The sequence below is a fragment of the Anas acuta genome, chromosome 7, assembly GCF_963932015.1.
Source record: "Anas acuta chromosome 7, bAnaAcu1.1, whole genome shotgun sequence".
In the NCBI taxonomy this organism is placed as follows: domain Eukaryota; kingdom Metazoa; phylum Chordata; class Aves; order Anseriformes; family Anatidae; genus Anas; species Anas acuta.
In genome coordinates, this window is record NC_088985.1 from 20,680,932 (window position 1) to 20,695,357 (window position 14,426).

At 40.2% G+C, this 14,426-nt stretch overlaps 2 protein-coding genes across 3 annotated transcripts in view; one reads left to right on the top strand and one right to left on the bottom strand.

Annotated features, from left to right (window-relative positions):
- Positions 1–14,426, top strand: part of LOC137859183 (lysosomal acid lipase/cholesteryl ester hydrolase-like) — a 42,408-nt gene that overhangs the window by 12,229 nt on the left and 15,753 nt on the right. The window lies entirely within an intron of this gene.
- Positions 1,873–10,214, bottom strand: ANKRD22 (ankyrin repeat domain 22). Of its 2 annotated transcripts, XM_068687926.1 has the most exons (6): positions 9,977–10,211; positions 5,830–6,021; positions 4,653–4,760; positions 4,245–4,322; positions 3,044–3,142; positions 1,873–2,352 (listed from the first exon to the last, which is right to left on the bottom strand). In XM_068687926.1, the coding sequence occupies exons 1-6, from the start codon at positions 9,995–9,997 to the stop codon at positions 2,275–2,277; spliced, it is 576 nt and encodes a 191-aa protein (XP_068544027.1). In that variant the 5' UTR covers positions 9,998–10,211; the 3' UTR covers positions 1,873–2,274. The 2 variants fall into 2 exon arrangements, with proteins under 2 accessions (XP_068544027.1, XP_068544028.1); XM_068687927.1 differs by lacking the exon at positions 4,245–4,322 and having other exon boundaries at positions 9,977–10,214.

The window sequence follows — 14,426 nt, forward strand, 5'->3', positions numbered from 1 at the left end:
ATACCACTTTAGGTGTTCACATGTACTTGTTTGTTTCTTGCTTTCCACAAAGTTTGAGGTTTTACATTATGTTATTGTGACCATCATCTTCCTAAGAAGGTTAATGTGTATGTGAATGAAAATTGAAAACACAAATATATTTGGGCCTACTTTTCAGAAATCACTTAATTTAGACAGCTTTTATTTGTACAAGACTGATTTTCTTGTGTATCTTATGTATCCCACAGCACCATTATCCCATGAAGACACAAAAATGGGATTTGCTCATCTGTCTGTTAAAGGACAACTCACCTTTGTTTAAATTAAATAATTTATCCACTTGCCAGAGAGCTTAGCTTTTTTTTTTCTCTTTTTCCCCTCTTCATGTTTACCAACATTGTCATGACCAACAAGATTATTTTCACTCATAAGAGTCTGAGGAGACAATCAATGACTTCCAAATACCAAGGAAAGCAACCTCAGAAAAACTGTGTCAGCCTTTTCTTTTTGGACTCATCCCAGTTTTCTCCTGCCTTCTATGATCACACATCACCCAAGGCTTTGTTCATACACTCTAAACACCCCAAAAAAAAAGACCACAGGTGGCAGCTTAAGAATGAGGAGATGCAGATGCATCAGGCAAGCTGCACTCCAAGCAATACAGCTTCCTCCCCATATAGTATTCTTGACACTGTCAATTGAGTTGCTGAAAGCACTCTGGGCTTTCAGCTTTAACTTCTACATAATACTATGTCTTGATCATTCTGTGTTCACAAAATTTCTTCAGTATAGGAAAACAGTCAAAAGTTTTCCCTTCCAGCCCAAAGAGATAGCAGCTAAATCCATACTAAATCCATGCTATCCAAACAAGTGCCTCATATCTACTGACCTACAAGTTGATCTGGTAAATACTGTCCCCAGGCTATACCCAAAATGGTATAGCCACTATATATATTATATATAGCTATAGGCTCAGACAGGGTAGTTTATTTCCCAGGTGTTTCTGTGTGCGGCCTTGACCCCATATTGCTCAATCAAGACCCTCTGCAGCTGGAATCAGTATCCAATAGGACAAGTACACTGAAAAATACACCGGCTTTCTGCAACACAGAAAACACATGCTTACTTGCCCATACACCTAGTCTAGAAGCCTTAGCAGTGTTGATCATGGCACTTATTTTCTAAACTTATGACATCTTACAGAAAATGGTCAAAACTGCCAATAAAAACAAAGATCCATTAGACCAAGGAAGAAAGATACAGCAGTGTTTGAAAGAAGAGATTCCGCTTTACTAGTGCGTTATTAAATCGCAAAGTGCCAGGCCACATTTACAAATCATTTACGACTGCTGGTTTTCTACTGCCTTCATATATGCAAGAGAAGAAACATGAATTTATTATTATTGTTTTGGTATGTGCATCCTCTGCTGTGCGCACCACTTTTAAAAACATACTATCCTGTCTAGTCCCCTGGGAATGACCCATCTGGCTCCTATCATCAGCATTTCAATTATTGATTTATTTTCTATTAGTAAACTGTTTATATTGGAAAGGTAGTCAGTCTAGACACTTGCTTCTCTTCTGAGACTAACATATTTTCATTGTTATTTATTAATGTATTAAAGCAACCTGGGAACTGGCTTTGTTTGTGGACTTCAACAACTTAATCTCTTCTTGCTCTTTCTTATCTGAGAAAAGAGAAGATAAACCTTCCCTCACAGCAACAAGGTGTGTGAAATTTGTAGCAGAGATGGAAGGAGGTAGAACAGAGAGATCTGTTTGACAAGTCATTTCCATTGTTGGAAAAGAAATACTAAGAGGAAGGGTGCCAGACCTTGTATAAGCTGCTGTGGTATACTGTTCAGTTGTCAAGCATATCCCCTAAAGAACCAGTAACACACACTAAAGGATATTTTATTACTCCATCAGCTGCCAATCCATCATGTGCAATGTTTAGGTTTACAGAAGTCTTACCATTGACTTGCTTGTCTGTGCAAGTCAAGCAGTAAAACTGGGAGAGCAGATGGGAAGGGCAATATTTTGACCACTATTGTAATCATTCACAGCTTAGTAGAAGCAAATGAACTCCTTTCAGCCCACACAGCCTTGGGGGTACTGACAAGTCGCATAAAAAACAGTCAAAGTCTGCAGCAAAGAACAGGCCGATTTGGACCAAAACTCTATCAAGTACCAGACCGCAGTCCTCTGCAGGACTCCTGCAGTTGTGGGAGGTGGATTGCCAGATGGGGTAATTTTCTGCATGTTCAAGAGTCCTTGATAGCACCCCATCCAGCACTAGGAAGTTTTCCTTAGCATGCTTTCAATGTTGCTGAACTGTAATCTTCTCGCAATATCTAAAGGAGTCTCCCCATTCTGAAAGAAACAAATGAAATACATTGTAATATGATAAATACCAACATACCAGGTCTAATACTACTCTTGCTAAAGTCGGGGACAGAGTCCTTGTCCCCACTTAGGTAGTGATAGCCAATCCACTGTTTCCTGGAGCTGATGTCCAAAGACACTGCAGACCTGACTTCAAGATCTATACAGGCAGAAGTTCGCTCATCTCAGCTGAGCAGTACAGGTATTCCCAGGTCAATATCTCTTGGGACAATGTTTGAGCTTCTCTGAGGACAGCAGCAGCTTGACTTAGCTCCTTTCAGAAGAATGGTGCTCAACAAAGCACCTAGGAGGGCTCTTAATACTTCCCTGCAACCTGCATCTTAGGAACAAATGTATCACAGCTATGAGTTAGGCAGAGGTATTCTACAGACAGCTAAGAGATCTGCCAATCCTCTAAACATCTAGGCAGTTTTGAATGGAAGAAATCTGACAGTGAAGAATGTGGACTTTAAAGTTGATCTTGCCAATGAAGGCAAAGGGGCAAATATTGTATTATACCCCCACAGCAAACAAGTCTGATGCCAAGAAGCTGTGCACCTTTTGTTGTCTTTTTTTTGTCTTGTTTTGTTTTTTTAACTGCTGTACACCAACCAAGGCCTACAACGTAATTATTCACCCTCTTGATAAGGAAATACAGTTATTAACTCCACTGTCTTACCTGATTCTTTATAGAGGCATCTGCATTAGCTTCAAGAAGCAGAGGAATGACTGCCTGGTTTTTCATTTCACAAGCATAGTGAAGGGCTGTGCTACCAGACTGAAGGGAAACAGTAGCAGAAGAATTTTAGTTTTATCACTTCTTTAGTAGATCTTTGTTAATTCTATCAATTTTACTCTATGCCTTATAATTTTTCCCCTAATAATTAGATGCATAAAAAACATATCTCATTTCCCAATGCACAACACAGTAAAATACATTCTCATAAGAGCAACAGGAAAATAAAAAATCGTTCCTCTCCTCAGATGTAGTTGCTAAAACAAATCTGATTATCAGGAAGCCAATAGTTCTTTACTTATTTCAAAGGATTCCATAATCTTTTGCTCAACAACTATGTCTTAAGTTTGAGAAAACAGTATTGCTTAAGTGTTTTATAATTTGATTGCTGGTGAAATTGTGGTTTCTCCTTTTCTACCTTAGAGGAGAGGAGCTCTTTGCCACACCCAAGGAGACTAGTCAACACAGACATTACACGTGGTAGATCAATGCACTCTGAAAACCAAGAAAAGACACACGGTCTAGCACTGGGACATGACCTTTGCCCATGTATCTACTCCAGTCCAAGAACTCATAAATGGTGATAAACCCAGATCCTTATATTACTAGAATCTTTGTAGGATCAGGTATTTAATACATCAGTATTTTGACCCAGCTGGCCTGGATTCTCTTCTAAGAGACTTTGGTCAGAAAGGGACTGACAAAGTTAAAACAAACAAACAAACAAACAAACAAACAAAAAACAGAAAATCTTTCCCTCCAGGGGTACATATCACAGCAGAGAAGAAGCTGATAGTCAATTATAATAGTCTAAAGTAAAAAGTAAAAGTGCACATCTAACAACATCACATTGTTTTTTAGATGCTGTGTTTGTAACAACTGTTGTTCTGGCTCTAAAGCTAAGAAAATAATAAGCTTGATCAGAAAGCTGCACTGAGCTGTCAGCGGAGAATTAGCTGTGTACATTACAAAACTCCTGCCAAAGTGTCAATGTGAAACACTGAATCTTCCTTTTACATCAAAATCAGTTCAGTCCCTGGTCCTACTCTGGAAGCAGTATTTTATAGCCAGAAGACTCTGAAGTTTGCTTTTAGTAACATTTTATGCATAAGAGCCAAATTTACATTTGTATAATCCCACTTACAAAGTCTGTAGCATTAACATCAGCTCCAGCCCTAAGCAACATCTTGATCAGGTTTTCATTCTGCTTAGTTTTTGAGATCTGTTTGGTGCAAGGAAAAGAATAACACAGTGAGACAGTTCATCTGCGTACATAATTAAGTAGATGTTGGCAGATACTGTTTTTCCTTAAAAAATAATAACAATAATAAAAATGTCTGGCTTCTGCAAATGCCAAACTGATGCAGTGATACAATTCTGCCCCTTCAACAGTTACACTCAGCAAAAACACTGCTTCTTCCATTGTTCTCCATCAGTTCTTGTTTCAAAGAGAGCATTCTGTAAGCATTCCTGGCCTAAAATATCACCATAAGAAAGGTTATAAGGGGAAATGTAACGATATCGGGGCTTTTCTGCTTTCCTCCAGACTCACCATGAGAAGATATCCAATAAGCAAAACTGGCATGAGTATTATGATGAGCACATAGTCAAGGAAGGTAAATCGTTTTCTCACAGCATAATGCAGACAAGTGCGGTCCTTCTAAATACAAAATAACTCTGATTAGTATCAGATTCACTGATCTGATTATATTTGTTTAATACTGACAATACTCGATCCTTTTATATTTCACAATCTTTTTTTTTTTTTCCCCCCAGGTTATCTACTATAAATAGTTCTCTGATTTTCAAGCAGAAACTGACACATGCATTTTGCTTCCTTCAAGTGGTAGCACATTTAACTCATAAAGACCCATGAAAACTGGACTCCACATGAAAGAAGGATGTGGGATCCAAAGGATTCCAAAAGTACATCTGCAAACTTGGCTGCAGAGGGAAAAACAGAAGAGTGTAAAACTGTAGCCCTACCTAGCAGGTTAAATCATCAGGAAGAGTCCCCACAGCTCATTTTTACAGAGGTTCGGTTACTGAAGCAAAGACTTATAAGAGCTCGATGTCACATAGAGATACACACAGAGGAAATAGCAAGATCCCTAGCAGACTCTCAGAACAGTTTCAAAATCTTTGAGTATTGCATGTACCAGAGCTAGTAAAGGGCAGAGCTGTTGACTTGGGTGTTAAAGAACACTCATGTTAAACACCCTACAGTTCCTCAAACTGGAGTCTTACAAACTAGGTTATGGTGTTACATCATCGCCCAAAATGGACATGCTGTAAGAAATATGGACAGGCTGTCCTTCAGACCTTCCTTTTTACTAGGGTGAATAAAAAAAAAAATAAAAAAAAAAAAACAAAAAAAACAAAAAAAAAAAAAAAACAGAGGAACAGAAAGAACAGAAATAAGCTGGAGTGCAGGACAAATGTGAATTGCTGCAGGCAGAATATACTGGGTATGCCATGCAGTATTACCTAAACTGGGATCATGAACATAGAAAGAATATTAGGTTGGCAATGTTTATTGTATCCTGTGTGCAATGGCAAGTCAGGAGATAAAAAGAAACATAAAGGTTTATTGAATTACAATTTGGGGGTTAGACATGCCTCAGCTGGAAAAAAAAGTAAGGTTTGGAAGTACTGGCAATGTTCCCACACATGTACTCCAAGAGTCTTAAAGAGCAGTCAGTGCAAAGGGTGAGTCTGTGGCCACTTACCTTGTTTCTGAGGTTGACATCAGCATTTCTTTTTAGAAGATAACTAACTATTCTGTTGTTTCCCTGTTTGCATGCACAAATTAAAGGGGTATCTCCACCAAAGCTGTCCTGGATATTCACGTAATTGCTGTTTTTATCCAAAAGGAGCTGAACTTCATTGAAATCATTATTATACGCTGCCTGGCAAATGGGCTGAAAAGAGAAGATAATATTCATCAACTGACATGATTCACTAAGACATTTGTACTGCCCATCCTGGCTTTTACTTGCACATGCTACGAAACTGCCCAGCATTTCTGACAGAGGTTGTAATTCTAGGTGACTTCCAGAAGATGGTGGTAAGAGATGACACAGCGAACGAAGCTGAGAATAACAGGAATGCTATGAGTTTCTAGTATCCTAACACAGCCCAACAGTGGGATGTCTGGCAGACTGGTAACATTTGAAGTTCTCCATTCAAAAGGAAGAGTTTTCTTTCTTTTCTTTCTTCTTCTGTGCTGGGGTTCTTCATCATTTTCCAAGATAGGACATTTCTAAATATCACCAGCAGTGTTTCCTTCTCATCTTCCCTTTGTCACAGTCTAAATATGCTACAAGACCTAGCCCTGAACACTGAGCCACTTCCCCACCCCCTCCAGTTGTTAGCTTAATTTTTCTCACATTGAAAAACATTCACCTTATTTATATTTTCAAACAGGTCTTTTCTTTAAATATTACCTACAGTTTTTCTTTCTTATCCTTTATCATTGTATTCATGGATTTATTATTTATAATTCGTTATTTATTTATTAATTTATTATTTTAATAATATTTTGATTCAATAATATATTTGATAATACATTTATTTATTAATTTATTATTTATTTATTATTTCTTATCCTTTATCACAGTCTAAACAAACAAAGAGCACTGAAGCAACTACAGAGTTCTGACAACGTAATGTACAGACAGTAGATTCCATGTTAAGCCCTAGAAAACACATTTCATGTCTACAGAAAAGCAAGGAGACTGTAAGTCAGGAAGCCCTCACCCAGATTTCCACAGTGTTAGAAGCCTGTCTCAGTAGTGGTGCAGCTAAACAACCAGCTTCTGATGTTATGGTTACTCTATTACTGTTAGCTGTCCATCATGCATAAGAGGGAAAAAAACTCACAAGATGCATACCCAGAGCAGCTGTGAGGCAGTATCAGAAGAATCCAAGATTCACAACTTGGACTGAGACTGACTCAGCTGTGGAGAAGTGCAGGACTATGACAGCAGAAGTCTCAAATAGCTGTTGCCCTTGCCCGGAAGGGTATAACAGCCAGGAGAACCACCACAGTTACCTTGTTAAAGATGCACTGCCAACTGGAGGACAGATATAAGTCTATGGCCTCTCTTTAGGCACATGAGATACTAAGGCCAGTGCTCCCAGAGAGAGAGAAGAAAAGAAAAAGAAAAACAAACAAACAAACAAACAACAGCAACAACAACAAAAACTGAGGAAAATATCAGTGGGAACTGAGCTCACAGTTTCTGGAGAGGTTTGCAGTCCATGGCTCTCCCCTACACCACATTACTTGTCAGCTCCCAGTGACCTGAGCACCCCAGAGAGCTCAGCAGAGGCCTAGCCCTGCTCCTTGGTGTTGCAGAGGAGACATGGCTTTCCACGCAGTACAAACAAGAGCTCCAGGTCTGAAAGGCAGGGAGCAGGACCAACAATTTGAGCTCAGGTAAAGACGAAGTGAGCACCTCTTTGAATGGTCTCACAGCAAAGCCCCTCACCTCTGCTCACACCCTCCTGCAGCACCACCTACACTGACACAAGCTGCACACCACAACCTAGCAGCATGAATCTGCACAAAACATACGATAAAAGGGCCAGAGAACACAGAATCCCAACACCAAACTCATCCCACCCTCACCAGGGGTGCCCTTTCCCTGCTGCAGGATCAGGGCTAAACAAGAACTGCCTCACACCCTCCATGGACAGAGCACACAGCTCTGCCCGACTGAAGAGAACAAAGAGCAGGCACTGGGGACCGTGCTGTGTGGGAGGTGAAAGAAGGGGGACCTGGCAGCTCTTCAAAACCTGGCTGTGTGGATACAAGGCTGACAGCAAGCTCACTCAGCTTGGGAGCAGCCACCAAGGGGCACTCAAGGACACTGGCATCTCCAGAGAGCTTTCAGTGCTCTGCAGGAAGAACCAGCCACAGACACAATGCTGTGCAAGAGCCTATCTGTATGGTTATTATGAAATCTGGGGTTGAGGATTACACATGGTAATGACTGATGGTCACCGAAGTCAGGTGTTCAAAGAAAAGCTGAATATGGACTTTTAAGCAAAAGCTCTATAGCTAGATCAGAATCTCTCATTATACAAACACATTTTACGAGCCCTTTAGAAGAGGATTACATTGTTCAGTATCTGAGGCTACAGGAAAGGTGAGAAGTAGTCATAGGACAGACAAGGATTTTAATGTTTAAAATCACTCAGTACAAGATCACCAGATAAGGGGTGAAAGTAAAAAACATTAGATGTCAGATAGAAGGACAATGCCTCTACGGAATTGTTTATTTATAGAATCAATTATGGGTCATATGTCTGAAATCAGGACCTGGTAGTTTGCTCAGATTCAGATGAATTGCCACATGTGAATTTCCTAGTTTGTTTTTGGAGCTTCTTGTATTTTCCTCTGCTTAGATTTGCTGAGGTAGTGGTAAGCTACCAGATATTCAGCAAATTCTACCAAACATGACATAAAAGTGTGAGGCAAAGCACTAAGGACAAAGCATTCAGCCACTAGAGAAGAAGCTAAAGGTAAAGCTGGTCTTGCAACTGGGACAATAATTTCAGGTGATAATTGCCTTCAAGAACTACAAGGAATTGCCAAAGTTACATCAGACGCCAGCTGTTTAGACAAAAATGGAGTCACTTCATAACATCCAAATATTCTGAATCAATTCACAGTCTTCCTGTGTGCTAAAATTCATGCAGAAGCATGCTACGAACTTAACAGGAAAGTCTAAATCATATTCGGGATGCTGAGGAATGTACTATCATCCCTTCCATACTTCTCAGCAAATAAAACTTGGACTTTCTTATTTGCACTTGTGTAGATTTTTATCAGGTGTAAATGATTTGCTTTTACCAAGCAAATTTCCTCTCACTCAAAAAAAAATTAAAGGAAGGATACCAAACCATATGAAATTATTAATTAATAAGCATGGAAGATAGAGACAGCATTTGAACATTCTCTAAACACCACTTTAATTCAGCTAGATGACTGGTTTATTGTACAGTACTATCTCAGAGTAGTAGAACTGGAAAGAGGAAACAAATACTTTCAGAATAAGACTCAATCTACTCAGCCTATCAGCATATGAATGCACAGATTCAAGCTTTCTATAATACTGAAAGAGGAGAAGATGTTTAATTTCACTGAATAGCCTTTTAAAAATAAAAGGGTGGCTTTCGGCATCAAAATGTAACCTTTTAAAGGAGCAGCTATCTGATGTTATCTCCAGAAAGATAAACAGCAGTAAAACTCACTGTATTCACAACCAAAAAGAACTGAAACTTTCGTTTCTTTCCAAGTCTACAAATGGAAAGGTTATAAAACAACTAGTAAGTCTAGGTAGCACCTACGCTGAAATCCAGAGTTGTGCTAAATGGACAATAGTCTGAGGATAAACCCATAAAGAGATAATTTTATTATTTTTTTTAAACCACATTCCTAAAGCAATCCTGGGGCCGGGGGGTTTCCTTAGATACTACCTTTATTATTTGTATTCAACATAAGACGAAGAGTCTGCTTGCAGTCCTTAATTACACAGTGCTCAGAATCTCTCTGATATTAATGCAGAACAGCAAAAAAATGTTGAACAAACACATACTTTCTTTGTGAAGTCACAACAGTTACACTGGTTATTGCACTTTCTTTGCTCCTACAAACAGTACTTTTACAATTTGTAATAGCCAAAGCACAGCATTTCCAAAGGAAAAGAACTTCCATGGTTTTAAGCCTGTGTATGTGAGGACGTGAAAGGAAAAAAAAACAAAAAAAAACAAACAAAAAAAAAAAAAAAAAAAAAAAACAAACCACAGGACTACTGTATATCCACAGCTCCAATAGCTTCAGTTACTGTGCAGAAAATGGTCACGTACCTCTGAATAGAGTATTCCCATGCCTATTCTTCACTGCTTGAGTTCTTTCTTGTTCACCAGCCCAACAAGTTAACCTCACTTGAAATGCTCTTGAGCTCGTTTAATTCTGGTTAATATTTAACTTAAAACATAGCTATCTCACTTTCTTAAGCTACATTTCCTTTAAGTGCTTTCTACGTGGTAGCATGAAACAATTGTCTTCAGAAACCCAACCCAGTGAGGTAAACGTGAGAACAGCAGTTTACGGGAGACTGACAGAACAAGTTACAACAGAGAGAAGCATTTTCCTTTGTTATTTTTGCAATAACAGCCTCTGGTTGCCTAAAAAGGAAGGCAGCAGAACAGACTAGGGGGGTTGGGGAAAGAAAAAGAGAAGAAAATTTCACTAGTGAAAAAAGGGAAAAAAAAAAAAAAAGTAAGAAAACTAAACTTGGAAACAAGTAACTGAGAACAGTAGCTAGTTTGCCAGTCAGTCGACTTCCCACTTACATACAACTCAAACTCTCTGCAAGAACACGTCAGATGTCTACCAGGAAAGATCCCACACCTTTGATGAGAGTTCCAGGTGTAATTAGCTTCAGTCTCTTATTAAACGCACCAGCCCATTTCATCACCATCTGCTCACTCATTTCTTCCTAGCCCAGCCCAAACAATGAACATGACTCATGTTTAGGCTGCTCATTTTACACATTAAATGCTGTAGAGCTTACTTGGGAAGAGATTTATTCTCAATGCCTCCATTCTGCTTGAGTGTTCATGGTTCTAAGAACAAGATGATGAACATTTCTGTATTATGCTTAGCCTTTCTGAGCAGGATATGTGTATTTTCAGTGTTTAAGACACTCCAAAATCCCTTTTCCCTTTATACTTGGAACCCACTACATGTCCTCTATTTCAAAGTTTTAAAACAAATGCGTGCAACTGCCCATCTTAAAGCCAATCCATCTGCGTTACATCTGAGAACTTTTATTACCATACAATTTTCAAACTTATTCTCCAGAGAGGTGGGTAGACATTTAAAACTACTTATCCTTCTCTGTTTAAAGTTGGATAGCTCCACCGACTAGTGGCAGTTTGCTGGCACCAGTTCTAACCATTTCACTGGCTCCTTACTGGAAGAAAATTAGGTTGGATTGGAACAGAAACACACGGTACACCTAACTGCAACAAACCTCACTGGTATTCTCCCAATGAATTGATCAGAGTAGTAACACCTCAGAAGTAAAAGGTATTCACAGAATCACAGAATCACAGAACTGTAGGGGTTGGAAGGGACCTCAAAAGATCATCAGGTCCAAACCCCCTGCCAAAGCATGTTCCTCAGAGCAGGCTGCCCAGGTAGGCGTCCAGACAGGCCTTGAATATCTCTAGAGAAGACTCTACAACCTCCCTGAGCAGCCGGTTCCAATGCTCCATCACTACAAGAAGGACATCGAGGTGCTTGAGCGGGTCCAAAGAAGGGCGACGAAGCTGGTGAGGGGCCTGGAGAACAAGTCCTGTGAGGAGCGGCTGAAGGAGCTGGGCTTGTTCAGCCTAGAGAAGAGGAGGCTCAGGGGTGACCTTATTGCTCTGTATAAGTACATTAAAGGAGGCTGTAGCGAGGTGGGGGTTGGCCTGTTCTCCCATGTGCCTGGTGACAGGACGAGGGGGAATGGGCTAAAGTTACGCCAGGGGAGTTTTAGGTTAGATGTTAGGAAGAATTTCTTTACTGAAAGGGTTGTTAGGCACTGGAACGGGCTGCCCAGGGAGGTGGTGGAGTCACCATCCCTGGAAGTCTTCAAAAGACGTTTAGATGTAGAACTTAGGGATATGGTTTAGTGGGTACTGTTAGTGTTAGGTTAGAGGTTGGACTCGATGATCTTGAGGTCTCTTCCAACCTAGAGATTCTGTGTGATTCTGTGATCACCCTCACCCTGAAGAAGTTCTTTCTCATGTCAGTGCAGAACTTCCTGTGCTCTAACTTGCAGCCATTGCCCCTTGTCCTATCCCCACAAACCACTGAGAAGAGGTTGGCTACATCCTTCTGTCCCCCACCCCTCAGGTATTTATATATACTGAGGAGATCCCCTCTCAGTCTTCTCTTCTCTAGGCTGAACAGACCCAGGTCTCTCAGCCTTTCTTCATAGGGAAGATGCTCCAGGCCCCATATCGTCTTTGTGGCCCTCATTCCTTGTCAGTATTTTGTCATGTCCAGATCCTAAGGAATGGGCATTCTCCAACATCAGCTGGCAAGGTTGCTGGAATTTATAAATGCTTATAAAGGCTTCCCTACTTGGAGCAACCTTAGTAAATTACTTAATTCTCTCTTAACACCAATATACAAATGTATGGTATTAAGGTGGTTTTGGCTGGGACAGAATTAATTTTCTTTATAGTAGTTTCATGGTGCTGAGATTTGGATTTATGATGAAAATGGGGTTGACAATACACCAATGTTTGAGCTATTGCTTGGCAGTGCTTACACAGCCTCGAAGCCTTTTCTGTTTGTCACGCTGCCCTACCAGCAAGCAGTCTGGGGGTGTACAAGAAGCTGGGAGGGGGTACAGCCAGGCAACTGGCCCCAAATGACCAAAGGGATATTCTATGCCATAAAACATCACATCAAGCAATTATAGCTAGGAAAAATAAGGAGGAGTGTTGGGGGACTTTTGGAGTTACAGCTTTTGGCTTCCCAAGTAAACACTACATGTGATGGAGCCCTGCTTTCCTGGAAATGGTTAAACATCTGCCTGCCAGTGGGAAGCAGTGAATAAACTCCTTTTTTTTTTTTTTTTTTATGAGCTTCCCAACTCTTACTCTTCTGATTCTCTCCACAGTTCCCCTTTGCTGTCTACCAGAGATAACCCACAACAAAAGGAAAATAATTTTTTAAAGAAAAAAATAAAAAACCTGTCTTCAAATAGCACAGAGATAGATAGCTTCAGGCATCACCTTTCCCTAGACAGTGTAAATTACCATTTAATCCAGTGTCACATCTCTGGCCCTCTTATAAATTATTGAAGTGACCGTTGCGGTCAGAGTTTTAGCTGGAAAAGAGATAAGCAGCCCAACTGCGATGAGATCTGAACTCCCAACTGAGATGAGATACGAGTTATGGAAATTCGTGTAGTCACAGGTTCAATTCTGCTAGATGTATATCCTTACTGTTATTTAACATGATTATAAATGAAGATTCAAATCCTGACTGTTTTAATCTTTTTGTTGTTGTTGTTGAATAAGTTGTTTTTTTCTGCAAAAGATGCCAAGACTGGGTGGATGGGTGAACTGGGAGCTATTTAGTCTGTGTACTTCCTGAAAGAATTTACAGTACTTGAAAAGTTTTCTGTGAGCCAGAATCGAACTAGGAATTTATCAGAAGGGCCTTCACCTGAGAAACGGTAAGGGAAACTTAGTGGGAACTACTGAATCTTGTGATGCTTGCACATGTGTGTCTACAGCTGAGATGTGATGGGTTTCTTTGGGGTGACTCAAGGTGACTGGTGACTTCCTAGCCTTACATCCCAATGCTCATACGGTTGCTACTGGGGTACCGCTGTTACAGTCCATCCTGTGCCTAAGACAGTTGCTCCAACAACTCAGCTACCCTCAGGAATGTTCCCAGTGCACAATTGATCTGTTCTATCTCCTTCCCAGTTTCCAAATGCATGCCTTGAACTCCCAAAGACTGTTGGAAATTACCATAAGCAAATGGGGAGAAAGCAAACAGAGAAAGTAAAAAAGCAAAATTGTTATCTGGACATACAGTAAATGCAGAAAAGCTTTAGGCTCCATCATAAGCTCTTTCTGCTCCCTTCTTGTACCAAACACCTGTCTCTGCACTTATTTCGCATTTCTTTTGGTCATATTAAGAAAAATGGCTATCGTCTCTCACATGTTCTCACATCCCCTTACTTGAGGAAAAGGATGACTTTTGGTTTGGAATTTATTCACTGCACACTTGGTTTTAAACATGTGCTGGACCTAAAAGTGGTGAGACTGATATGTAGGCTGGGATAATTAGTTCCAGAAAATCCATTTCTTCAGACTTTGTCTAGTTTTAAGAAAGTTCTGTCCCAGGGCTGAAACTGTTGATTGACTATACCTGCAGAGTACAGTCCATTTGAAAATCTCCCCAACAACAGCAGGTGCTACAAAACAGGACACAGACATGTGCACACTTCACAATTTCATTCTGAGGACAGAATACAGGAGCCAGAGCTACTGAATTTCCATCTTTCCCTTTTGCATCACTCTTAGGATTCATCACTCATAAAGGCTGATCCTGGCCTGCCTGAGCTACTGACCTCCATAACCAGTTCTTTGGCAGTATTGCACAACGTGAAACACAACGGCCCCTAAAAATGAGTGGAGCTTTACATCTGCACAAACCTGCAGATGCACAAATATTTGCAGCATCAGTGTTATCCCATATGGTATCTCTTCATCTAAATTATCCAAGTAGGATATTGAC

Bases quoted from the DNA above. Each gene is read 5' to 3' on its own strand.
- ANKRD22 (XM_068687926.1), bottom strand. From the start codon at position 9,997: ATGGGAATACTCTATTCAGAG. The intron at 6,022-9,976 runs GTACGTGACCAT...TTCTCTTTTCAG, and splicing joins TGGGAATACTCTATTCAGAG to CCCATTTGCCAGGCAGCGTA. The intron at 2,353-3,043 runs GTAAGACAGTGG...TGTTTCTTTCAG, and splicing joins ATGCCTCTATAAAGAATCAG to AATGGGGAGACTCCTTTAGA.